The 12,849-nt window shown below is 41.2% G+C and overlaps 1 protein-coding gene across 1 annotated transcript in view; it reads left to right on the plus strand.

Annotated features, from left to right (window-relative positions):
* Positions 1-11,950, plus strand: part of DCUN1D1 (defective in cullin neddylation 1 domain containing 1) — a 30,292-nt gene extending 18,342 nt beyond the window's left edge. The window contains exons 3-7 of the mRNA XM_077290432.1: positions 3,379-3,547; positions 6,741-6,871; positions 6,957-7,039; positions 9,566-9,662; positions 10,771-11,950. Of these exons, the coding sequence (XP_077146547.1) occupies positions 3,379-3,547; positions 6,741-6,871; positions 6,957-7,039; positions 9,566-9,662; positions 10,771-10,850 (560 nt within the window). The 3' untranslated portion in view covers positions 10,851-11,950. The remainder of the gene's footprint in view (positions 1-3,378; positions 3,548-6,740; positions 6,872-6,956; positions 7,040-9,565; positions 9,663-10,770) is intronic.
* Positions 11,951-12,849: the final 899 nt, after the last annotated feature.

The raw sequence follows: 12,849 nt of genomic DNA on the forward strand, positions 1-12,849 counted from the left end.
TACTGCCCCTTTAATTCCACACTTCTAGCTTGGTTTCACTTTTGGTTTAGTTTCTTTTTCCATTCAGTTGACATGCCCAAACTTGTTGGATAGTCAGCATCCTACAGAAACCTCTGGAAGAGCATGGCATTGTGAATGTTACACATATACAGCCTTTATTCTACTGAGTTAAACAACTCAGCTTTATCTCATGATGGAAGAACCTTTGGATGGTAAAATATTTTCCTCAAAAAGCAGTTTATTGAAAAAAATCCGATTTAAATAAAAAAAATCCGATTTAAATAAAAAAAAATCCGATTTTTTTGATTTTTTTTTAAAAACATTGATTTTTATCCACCCTGATTACAGCAATGCCATAGTATTGCTGCACATACGGTAGTAAAAATCATGGTCTTTGATGCCCGGCCTGCTGTCATATAGCAACCCATCAGCAACTCATGATCACGTCACAGTCATAGAATGATGTGCCCCTATGCCGAGGGGTTGTTATTGTCCAGTTTTGGGCGCTACATTTTAAGAAGGATATTCAGAAGTTAGTTAAAAAGGCAGGAAACTAGATTATTACAAGGGATGGAAGGCCTCTCATATGAGGAGAGCTTGGAAAAATTGGGCTTGTTTAGCTCACACAATTTTGTCTACAGAAAAATGTTAAGTCAAAAATAACTTAAGCTTTTTTTTTTTAAAGTGTTTTTTTTTAATTGTTGTTTTAGTAAGACATAATAAAACTATTCCTTTTGTATTGTCAGCCATCTTAAAAGATCAGCAGACTGGCACTGGCGCACGTATAGACCACTGGAGTATGCAATGCTGGATAGATACGCATGCCAGGAGTGGTGGGGCTTAACGTGCAGCAATATAATATTCAAAAATTCCGAGTATAGAAGGAAAATAAGTGCCCCCACCACTGGTGCATTATTTTGTGCTTTATTATTCCATGGACATACGGGAATACAGAGTGAAGACACACAGACCGGCTACAGCTGTTTTGCATCTAATTACGCTAATTCCGGCCCTCATATGGCACCAGTGAAACTTATAGCATGTACCTCCAAAAATAAGCCCTCACCCTACTTTGTCTACAAAAAAAAAAAAATAAATAACGTTGGGTTTCAAAATATGATGACTTGTTTTTTTTTTAAGTATTTTTTTTTATTTAGCAAGACATAAGAAAACTATAAATTTTGTATTGTCTCTATTAACCCCTTAGTGACCGGGCCGAATTTTTAAAATCTGACCAGTGTCAGTTTATGTGGTAATAACTCTGGAACGCTTCAACATCCCAGTGATTTTGAGATTGATTTTTTTCGTGATATATTGTACTTTATGATAATGGCAAATTTATGTCAATATTTTCTGTGTTTATTTATAAAAATATCAGAGACTTTACAAAAATGTTTAAAAATTAGCAATTTTCCAACTTTGAATGACTATCCCTGTAATCCAGATACCACAGAAAAACATTAATTTCCCTCATGTCTGCTTTACATCAATTTGTAAAATGTTGTTTTATTTTGTTAGCATTTTAGAAGGTTTAAAAATGTAGCAGTCATTTTTTTCGAGGAAATTTACAAAACTTATTTTTTAGGGATTTGAAGTGACTCTGGGGGTCCTGTATATTGAAAACCCCCCAAAGCGAGACCATTTTAAAAACAGCGCCCCTCAACGTATTCAAAATTGCTTTCATGTAGTTTATTAACCCTTCAGGTGCTTTTCAGAACTTAATGCAAAGAGGCATAACCAGAATGAAGTTTATTTTTACCACCTAAATGTTGATATCTTCAGAACAGGCCGCTATAGCTGTAAGACCTTAAGGCCATTATTTGGCCTGCAAATTAAAGTATATATTATTTTGAATGACATTTATTTTTTTTTACATAAAAATTGCTGTTTTTTGATTTATTACACCTCCAAAAGGGCTCGAGCTAACTCACAATTTGGTTGGACATTCCAATTGTTCCAGTTTGAGGAACAGATAAACAGAATAATACAAAAGCTGATCTGATGCACTGATTATTAGGTGAGGATCCGTTATGGGTCAGTTGTTGTAACAGATAAAAAAGTTTTATACAATGCACCCAGACAGACCCCATAGTATTCATTGGGTTCCCCCCGACTAGGTTGGCATCAGTTATCCCTCAGATCTGTTTGACTTTATTCTATTTTTCTGTCCTTCATAATGGAACAAAAAAATAGAATTGTCAAACCTTGAAATGTGAACACATCTTAATAAAAAGTTGTATTTATCTTAAAATGTTACCATGGAAAAGAACATTTTATCACGCAGAAAAGGAGTCTCAACACTGCTGTTTTGATAGAAAATGAAAAAGACATGGCTCTTGGAATGCGGAGGTACAAAAATAGTTTTTTTCAAAACTGTTTATCTTATGCAACAGTAATAAAACTTACATAAAACAATAAACATTTGGTGTTGCCTTAATTGTGCTGACACAGAGGAACTTTAACTTATTTGATGGCAGAATAGTTTTCTCTTTCTCCATATAGAAGTTGGGTAATAAGTTGCATGCACCCCAGAATGACGCCATGGACAAAACAATCTCTGATACTGCTACATCAGCACACATATGACGGTTGGTCATAAAGGCCAAATTAGGCCTTATAAAAGTTAGAGGCTGATATCTCACAGCGTGTAGTCATAGTCAGCGGTGAACGAAAATAGCAGGAAGTGTCCGTAATAATAACAGATCTTTGCATGTTTTAAGCCTGTCTTGTTCTTTTGATCGATGCCTTAAAAAAGCTCGTAGGAAAAGCACAGGTAGTCCCACACCTCATTGCAGAAGTTATCTATGATGGCTTACAATCTTAGAATGTGCAGCTCAGCTTTCTGACCACTAGATGTCCCACTCTTCAGTCACACATGACCATTAGGGAGAAACTTTACTATTTCTAATACCTGCATGCCGTATAGTATAGGAGATATGTCTCTCACCAAAGATTATTGTGTCTTGGTGCTTCTAAATCCCCATGTGCAGCATCTTTCCATTACAAGCCTTTCTATTTGCTGACTTTTGCCAGAATCAAGGAAATAAGTAATCTAGAAGATGGCGATGGAGGGGCTCTTGTCTCTTCTCTCCGCCAGGCACAATGTGAATGGCTTCTGCTACCTTGGGGCCAATAAACTGCTTCTGGTGACTTTACAATGAAAGGTCTTGGAAGAGCTGTAGTGAAGCTTCTCCTATGCCGCAGTGCATGGATTACAGGTTCTGCCCAAATGCAGTAAAAAAGAAAACCCATGTGGATTAGTTTCATCGATGTCGCTTGCTTTGTGACACTTCATTAACTCTTTGGCAGTGATTGTTGACGATGATTGGTTCACACGCTGGTTATGTGCGCACTTTACTACCTTCTTCCCTTTTGCAGACCCTCAGGATGAAAATAAAATTGGAATAGATGGTATCCAGCAGTTCTGTGATGATTTGGCTCTCGATCCTGCCAGCGTCAGTGTGTTAATTATTGCATGGAAATTCAGAGCAGCCACACAATGCGAGTTCTCAAAGCAGGAGTTTATGGATGGAATGATCGAATTAGGGTGAGTGGTGGATGGGCTATTAACCCTTCATGAAAGATGTGTTGCACACCTTGCTTGTGGAGTAATATAAAGGAATTGAGAAAAGTCTTTACTGTTAACTATTTAAAATGACTGATTACAGGTGCTTCTCACAAAATTAGAATGTGATCAAAAAGTTAATTTATTTCTGTTCTTCAATGCAAAAAGTGAAAATCGTATATTATATGGAGACATTACAGTGATCTATTTCTCGTGTTTATTTCTGTTAATGTTGATGATTATGGCTTAAAGCCAATGAAAACCCAGAAGTCATTATCTCAGTAAATTAGAATACTTTATAACACCAGCTTGAAAAATGATTTTAAAATACAAAATGTTGGCCTACTGAAATGTATGTTCAGTAAATGTACTCAATATTTGGTCGGGGCTCCTTTTGCATCAATTACTGCCTCATTGTGGAGTGGCACGGAGGTGTTCAGCCTGTGGCACTGCTGAGGTGTTATGGAAGCTCAGGTTCTTTTGATAGCAGCCTTCAGCTATTCTGCATTGTTGGGTGTCTGGTGTCACTCATCTTCCTCTTGACAATACGTTAAAGGGAATCTGTCACCCCATTTTAGGCCTATAAGCTAAGGCCACAGCCATCAGGGGCTTATCTACAGCATTCTATAATGTTGTAGATAAGCCCCTGATCTAACCTGTAAGATAAGAAAAACAAGTTAGATTATACTTACCCAGGAGCCTCTCTGACCTTTCCTGGCACCTGCGCACTGCAGTACTTTGCTCTGCCCTCAACAGGGCAGACAAAGAACGCCTGCTCAGGAGCCGCGACAGGAAACAAAGAAGAGGACGTCATCGTATGAAGATGGGAGGCCCTGGACCGTGACGCCCATTGGACCGGACTGCAGCAGGACCGCCCCTGGGTGAGTATAATCTAACTTGTTTTTCCTATCTTACAGGTTACACCAGGGGGCTTATCTACAGCATTATAGATTGCTGTAGATAAGCCCCTGATGGCATTGGTCTTGGCTTATAGACATAAAATGGGGTGACAGATTCCCTTTAAGGTCAGGTGAGTTTGCTGGCCAATCAAGCCAGTGATACTGTTCTTTTTACACCAGGTATTGGTGCTTTCGGCAATGTGGACAGGTGCCAGTCCTGCTGGAGAATGAAATTTCCATCTCCATAAAGCTTGTCGACAGATGAAAGCAAGAAGTTCTCTAAAATGTCCTGGTAGACGGCTGCGCTGACTCTGGTCTTGATAAAACACAGTGGACCTACACCAGCAGATGACATGACTCCCCAAACCATCACTGAGTGTGGAAACTTCACACTAGACCTCAAGCAGCTTGGATTGTGGCCTCTCCACTCTTCCCCCGGACTCTGGGACCTTGATTTCCAAATGAAATGCAAAATTTACTTTAATCTGAAAACAACACCTTGGACCACTGAGCAACAGTCCAGTTCTTTTTCTCCTTGGCCCAGGTAAGACGTTTCTGGTATTGTCTATTGGTCAACAGTGGCCTGACACAAGGAATGCGACACTTGTAGCCCATGTCCTGGATATGTCTGTGTGTGGCGGCTCTTGAAGCAATGATTCCAGCACCAGTCCACTCCTTATGAATCTCCTCCAAATTTTTGAATGGCCTTTTCTTAACAATCCTTTCAAGGCTGCGGTTATCCCGGTTGCTTGTGCACCTTTTTCTACCACACTTTTTCCTTCCACTCAACTCTCCATTAATATGCTTGGATACAGCACTCTGTGAACAGCCAGCTTCTTTAGCAATGACCTTTTGTAGCTTACCCTCCTTGTGGAGTGTGTCAATGACTGCCTTCTGGACATCTGGCAAGTTAACAGTCTTCCTCATGACTGGAGCCTACTGAAACAGTCTAAGGGACCTTTTTAAACGCTTAGGAAGCCTTTTCATGTGATTTTTGTTAATCTGATTTACTGAGATAATGACTTTTGGGTTCTCATTGGCTGCTACCCATAATCCTCAACATTAACAGAAATAAACACTTGAAATAGATCACTCTGTTTGTTATGACACTATATAATGAGTTTCACTTTTCGTATTGAAGAACTGAAATACATTAACTTTTTGATATTCTAATTTTGTGAGAAGCACCTGTATATAAGGCTAATCTTTTCCATCCCACATTGTATATAACTATAGAACATAATTAAAGGACTATTCCCAAACACAAAGTTACCCCTATTGGTTGAAGATAATGTACTGATTACTATGGGTCTAACATTTGGGACTGTGAGAAAGGGGACCTGCAGAGCTACATCTTGAATGGAGCGGAGACTTCCACACCATTCATTGTCTATTGGACTGCTTGGCTTTCTCCAGCAGTCCCATGAAAACGAATACAAAAGAAAGAGGGTGGTTCTCCAGCGAAGAACAAATCCAATTAGTTTTGTTTTCGCTTGAGAACCGGACTCTTTCTTTTGTATGCTGCCATCACGTCCCAGACTAAGAAGGCCCCGTGTAATGATCCCTGTCTAACCACAGTGCATCTGAATGTGGTGCGCTGACTTTCCTTGTCCCATTTACCTCTGTAATCTATAGACATTGAATGGATCAGAGGTCAAGCTTGTGTTCCTCCACTCTACTCAATATGGAGGTCTGCTGAGTGTGGACCTCAGGTTTCAGAGCCCTGTTCTTGGGATCGCTATGGAAGGTTCAAGTATATGCTGCTGAATGTACAGTTTTAATTATTAAAGGGGGTTGTCCGAGCATAGGTTTAGATGACCAATCTGAAGGACAGATTATAGCAGATCGGTGAGGGTCCGACACCTGGCTCCCTCATCCAGTGAGTTGTTTTCTCTAGCGGTGACTAGATGGAAACGCTTTCAAACGCTATTCTTGTTAATAGCAGCTGTACTGTATTTCTGGAAGCGGCCATTAATCTGTGGTAGAAGTTACTCTGTGGCTCTGTTCAAAGTGTTTACTTCTGACCTCCGCCAGAGCAAACGCCAATATACGGGTTGGGGTGCTTTGTTTGGTACTGGCTGTAAATACTTTAAAGTCCTAAATATTCAGAACCAGTGCCTCACACACATTATGTGCATCATGCAGAGGTTTTCCGGAGTTTCCCGATTTATAGAAAGCTTCTTAACACTTTGTGTATATTCTGTTTTGTGCATTATATTTCAATTATATAGAGTTTGTTATTCTAAGGACAAACCCCAAATCCATTTTTATTGCAGGTGTGACAGCATAGAAAAGTTAAAAGCACAGCTACCGAAAATGGAACAAGAATTAAAAGAGCCGGGGCGATTTAAGGATTTTTATCAGTTTACATTCAATTTTGCAAAAAATCCAGGGCAGAAAGGTCTAGGTACGTCTAGATTGTGCGGAACTGAAATAACTTTTGTTACGTTCTCCCTACATCAGGCACTCAAAATCATGTTATCACTTTGCAGACTTAGAAATGGCCATTGCCTATTGGAATTTAGTACTAAATGGAAGATTTAAATTCCTAGACTTATGGAACAAGTTTTTATTGGTAAGTTTATTTTGCTGCATTGCTATTTTTTATGCTATTGCCACCTAGTTACCCCATAAGTCAATGTCTGTTCCTTTCACAAGCCTCTAAAGATGAAAAAGGAATTTAAAATGAGACCTCTATCTGCAGACAGCTGTTTTGGGGCATTTCCCCTCTGTTTGACTAAATGATTAAAAATATTATTGTTATTATATATTAAGGAGTTAGAATTTTTTTTTAGGTTTATGGCTATTGTGTCTTTTGTCTTGGGGAAACAGTATGTTGTAAATTCCTTGTGTTTAATGCTTGAAGGGAATCTGTGCAATATGAGATTAGCATGATGTAGTGGCAGAGATCCTGATTCCAGTGATATATTACCTACTGGACTGCCCTGGTGTAGTTTGGATAGCATTCCTGTTTTCTCTGCTTTAGATGTAGTAGTGGTCAGAATCCTGATCTGTGTATAACCCCGCCCACATCCCTGATTGGCAGCTTCCTGTGTAAACTGTGAATTATCAGCAAGCTGCCAATCAGTGGTGGGGGCGGGGTTACAGAGTAGCCTGACCGGCCTGCACGTGAGACTTAGTCCGGCAGCTAATAAAACGCTAATTTTATTGAAACTACAACACACAGCCTAATAAATGGCACTTCCCTAGTATCAGGCTCTCTGTCCCTACATTATGCGGTTCCAAAATTAAATAGCAAAAACCTGCAGATAGATTCCCTTTGCACAGCTGTAGAGTCACAAGTAAAATAACATTTTTGCCAAGTAGGGTGTCCAGTGAGGATGTACCCCTTTTTAGTTGACATAATGCCGGGTGCCTACAATCACTGGAAGTCCAGGTAAGTTTCATCTACTGCACTTTTAAATAAAAACTGCCCTTTCAGGAACCTTATGATAGATGCTGAAACTCAGAAGTGCTCAGCCGAGCTCTGCTTATCTCTGTGACTGAAGATAAACACTATCATTAGGGTACTGTCACACAGTGGCACTTTGATCGCTACGACGGTACGATCCGTGACGTTCCAGCGATATCCATATGATATCGCAGTGTCTGACACGCAGCAGCGATCAGGGACCCTGCTGAGAATCGTACGTCGTAGCAGATCGTTTGGAACTTTATTTCGTCGCTGGATCTCCCGCTGTCATCGCTGGATCGGTGTGTGTGACAGCGATCCAGCGATGCGTTCGCTTGTAACCAGGGTAAACATCGGGTTACTAAGCGCAGGGCCGCGCTTAGTAACCCGATGTTTACCGTGGTTACCAGCGTAAAAGTAAAAAAAAAAAAACCGTACATACTCACATTCCGGTGTCCTTCAGGTCCCTTGCCGTCTGCTTCCCGCTCTGACTGACTGCCGACCGGAAAGTAAGAGCAGATCACAGCGGTGACGTCACCGCTGTGATCTGCTTTCACTTTACGGCGGCACTCAGAGCGGGAAGCGGATGGCAAGGGACCTGACAGACACCGGAATGTGAGTATGTACGTTTTTTTTTTTTTTACTTTTACGCTGGTAACCACGGTAAACATCGGGTTACTAAGCGCGGCCCTGCGCTTAGTAACCCGATGTTTACCCTGGTTACCCAGGGCCTTCGGCATCGTTGGTCGCTGGAGAGCGGTCTGTGTGACAGCTCTCCAGCGACCACACAACGACTTTCCAACGATCACGGCCAGGTCGTATCGCTGGTCGTGATCGCTGGAAAGTTGCAGCGTGTGACAGTACCCTAAGGCTATGAGTCCGTCTTCAGTATTGGAGGAGAGCAGCATTTGTATAAATGCTTCACCTCCCAGAGCCCACCAATCAAATTTTAGGACATGTCTTTCTAACTCCAAGTGTACTTGATCTAAAAGAGTAACTATCATTTTAGTTTTTATTTAAAAAATGAATAGTACACATGATAATAAGAAACTTTGTATCTTATCAGAGAAATCTGCTTCTTTCTCCTCCTGGACTGATCTTTCCATCTCAATTCATAGGAGATTACAATTGGTGCTTAGAAGACTCTATGGAGATGGGGGAGCTAGCGGCAGACACAGACCTTCTGCTGCCAGTGCTCCTGAAATCAGTTACACTTAGATGTCTATAGTATCATGGGGGCTTGTGTGTTTAAAACAGGATTCACTAACAATAAAAAAATGGAACGCTGTGTTATTTTGTTTTTTTCACTTAATAGTATTTTTTTAGGGAAGACTTTGATAAATGGAAATGCCAAACGGTGCTTAGTATTGCGTTGGTAGGCTCTTCACAAGGCATTAAAGGGTACTTTTGTAACTCTCTAAAGGGATTTTTTTCAGGTGTGCATTTCTTTTGTTGTATTTGGATTTCTTACATTTACGACATTATGATTTGCCAGTGACGAGCCATCACATGTCAGTACAGTCATTGTCGGTGAGGGGATTGCCCAGGGTGCCATATGTCTGATTTCTGCATTCATGTGTAGGCTTACTGAATATTAGTGCCAACCAACCACCTAATGGGACTTTTATTGCACATATAGTTTTTGTTTGTGAAGTTTGTACCTGAAAACCTCTTTCTTCTTGTACCAAGGAACATCATAAACGATCAATACCTAAGGACACGTGGAACCTTTTACTAGACTTCAGCACAATGATAGCAGATGATATGTCTAACTATGATGAGGAAGGTAGGCACAGAAACCATGTTGTATTCCATTGCTGTGCCGCTTTAAAGTTTGTGCTATGTGAAAATCCAGGAAAGTAATGTAGACGTCTAGATTTTATGTTCCACAGTTGAGTGATCGTTCTAGTGTTGTTCTGCGGGAACCCAACAGTCGGGAATGTAAGAACAATTAATGTTTCATTTGTAAGATTGGATGATAAAGGAACATGGTAACTGTGGCCCCTTCACTATGCTGATCAACAGGGGTCCCAAAGAACAGACCCCACCAATCAAATGTTGTATTTAAGACCCCAGATCTCCACATAAAGGGAATCTGTCACCAGGTTTTTGGTGCCCCATCTGAGAGCAGCAAGATGTAGGATCAGAGACCAGAATTCCAGCAATGTATCACTTTGATGGCTGCTGCAGTTTTGATTAAAAACGGTTTCTTTGTTGCAGATCTAGGAGTTCTCTGAATGCTGAGCTCTGTATAGCCCTGCCCACACCACTGATTGGCAACTTTCTGCCTATGCATAGCGTAGAAAAAGTCACCAACCAATGGTGGGGGTTATACATGGCTGATGAATATAAACGACTCAATGGCAGCTGGTGTAATAGCCCTATAGTGAGAATCTCCTGGTAATAAAACTGTGATTTTATCAAAACTACAGCAAGCAGCCCAGTAAGTGACATATCGCTGGAATCAGGGTCTCTACTCCTCCATTATGCTGCTCTGAGATTAGGTAGGAAAAACATAATGACAGATTCCCTGTAAAGGAAATCTGTCTGTAAGATCAGCTTATGCCCCCAGAGTTTGCTTGAAAGCTCACTGTCTGTGTAAAGCCAGGAACCAGGCAAGGAAATCAGACAGTGAGCTATCAAGCTAAGGAGGCTGGTGCTAGCTGAGGAAACCAGCTCTGCAGCCACGCCTAGAGCACCCAATGGCTCACTTGTAAATGATTGAAAACAGTAAGTACACCAGAATGCAGCAACAAATAGAAGATATAAAGGTGTCAATTGATTTACCTTGTAAAGACCTGTATGCCCATAGAAGCTTGATCTTACTAACAGATAACAGTATTTTTGTTTTCATCTCTTTGAATTCCCTAATTTGGTGTTTTTCCCTTTCGCAGGAGCATGGCCAGTTCTCATTGATGACTTTGTGGAGTTTGCACGTCCTCAAATCGCAGGGACAAAAAGTACAACAGTGTAGCACTAAAGAACCTTGTAGAATGTACATAGTCTGTACAAAGTTACACAACAGAAAATTGCACAGTCAAATTCTTCTGACTGGACTAAAGTGAAGATCGGCCCTTTCAGAAGTTTCAAAGGGTTGAAACAGACTTTTGGAGACATCAGAGACCATTTCCTATTTCTTTTTGTTTTTTTCTGGTGGTGGTTTGGGCCTCTCTACTTGTCCCGGAGCGCGATTTTCACTTCGTTTCCATTTTGTGGATGTCATCACATATCTGTGGAATATCCTAGTCTGCTAACTCATAACATTTTAGATGAATTCTGTGGTTTTCACATTCACATAAAGCACAATGGCGCCTTCATCTGCTAACTTCATCATGGCCTTGGTGAAACCGTTCTTTGCTAGTTTCACAGCCTGTGTAGGTAGCACCCCATCAAATCCAGGGCTGTTCCTCATGGTCAGTTGTGGATTTCAGCAACACAAAGGTAAACTGCTTGTAAATACCAAAGCGTTGGCTGAAGTGGAGAGAACCTTGGAATCCGTGATCATACATTACCTCTGCCCTTCATCCATTTATGTTGGTAAATTGGTAACATCCTGATAGATGTCGGATCATTTACTGAAGATATTCTGTTTTTTAAGAAACGAAAAACTGCACTTATTTCTTTAGGTAAGGAGGAAGTCAAGGTTTGTATTAGAGGTTGTGGTTGGAGTCACTTCAATCATGTTGGTATTTGAGGAGAACGTCCACATTACTTCATTGTTATTTGGGGATGGATGATTTTGGTTGTCAGAGCACCTGTCGGTATAATCTGTCCTTTGTATTATCAGACACGTCTTTGCCGCTCTTTGTACATCTGCCTGCATTGGATTTTTACAGAAGAAGGTGAATAAATAAACTCCGTATCTCACTAAAACTTGCAATACATATCTGCGGAAGAGGCGGACATCTCCGATAACAACGAAAACTAGTTCAGTTGGGGCGACGCGTTCGGCAATGGCTCATTTGACATGAATTATTTTAAGCAATGAGACTGCCCTGCTCCATAATGCCAAGCACAGTATCTGTTTTCTTTACTCCTAAAACCTGGAGGTATCCATAAAATGATTTAACTGTGTTTTTGTGTCACATTAATTACCACTTTTCTCAGCTCTTTAAGCTTTTCTGTCCTGACAGCTAGCGTGCATCAGGTTATTGTTGGCATTTAATTTCTAAAATGTAAAGGTATAAAGCATGGAGTAAGAACTTAATGTCCGGAAGTTCAAGGCATAAGAAAATCTCAAGCTTATGTCATCATAAAATAGAAAAAGCAGCTGCGACATGTTGGCTGCCATCGTCTTTTTATTAAGCAAAATGAGGAGAATACAGTTAGTGTTTCTCATCATTTTGAATGTTGGAATGTTTTCAGCCTAAATTTCGCAATTGCTTTTTCTCTATCCCCATGATGGCACCACGGAGAGAGGGGTCCGCCCCCAGGGACAGGAAACCTACAGGTGAAAAAGGGCGTACCTCTCTCCCACATCAGTTGGTTTCCTGTCCCTGACGGGGAACCTACAGCACGTACCTGAAGGATTCTTCGTGGAGTTCCAGGGGCTGATGCAGTCGACTTTCTAACAGGGGGCGCCCTGTTACGGCTGGATCAAGCGGTTTTTTCCTCTCTTTTTTTCTCCCTTTCCTGAAGCACCACCACAGGGGTCGGCGGGCCTCATGGGTGAGTGGAGGAAGGCAGTGAAAGGATCCAGTCTGCCTTCCATGAAAAAAAAAAAAAAAAAAAGAGAGGGGGGGTAAGGAGCAGGTGACGGCGGTCACCGGAGGACTCTTAATGATAATATGGAGGTAGCGGCGGCTATCTTTCCATAAAAGGCCAAGTAAGACGGGCCAGAGGACACCGGCGTAATTACCGGTAAATCGGTGTGGGCGTCGGTAATAGAGCGCTGGTGCGCTCACCGGCGCCATCATCGCGAAAACGCAGCGCTACTGCGCGCGCGCCGGCGTCCCAGTACATTCATTCCCTCA

The sequence above is a fragment of the Ranitomeya variabilis genome, chromosome 2 (genome assembly GCF_051348905.1).
Source record: "Ranitomeya variabilis isolate aRanVar5 chromosome 2, aRanVar5.hap1, whole genome shotgun sequence".
NCBI classification, from domain to species: domain Eukaryota; kingdom Metazoa; phylum Chordata; class Amphibia; order Anura; family Dendrobatidae; genus Ranitomeya; species Ranitomeya variabilis.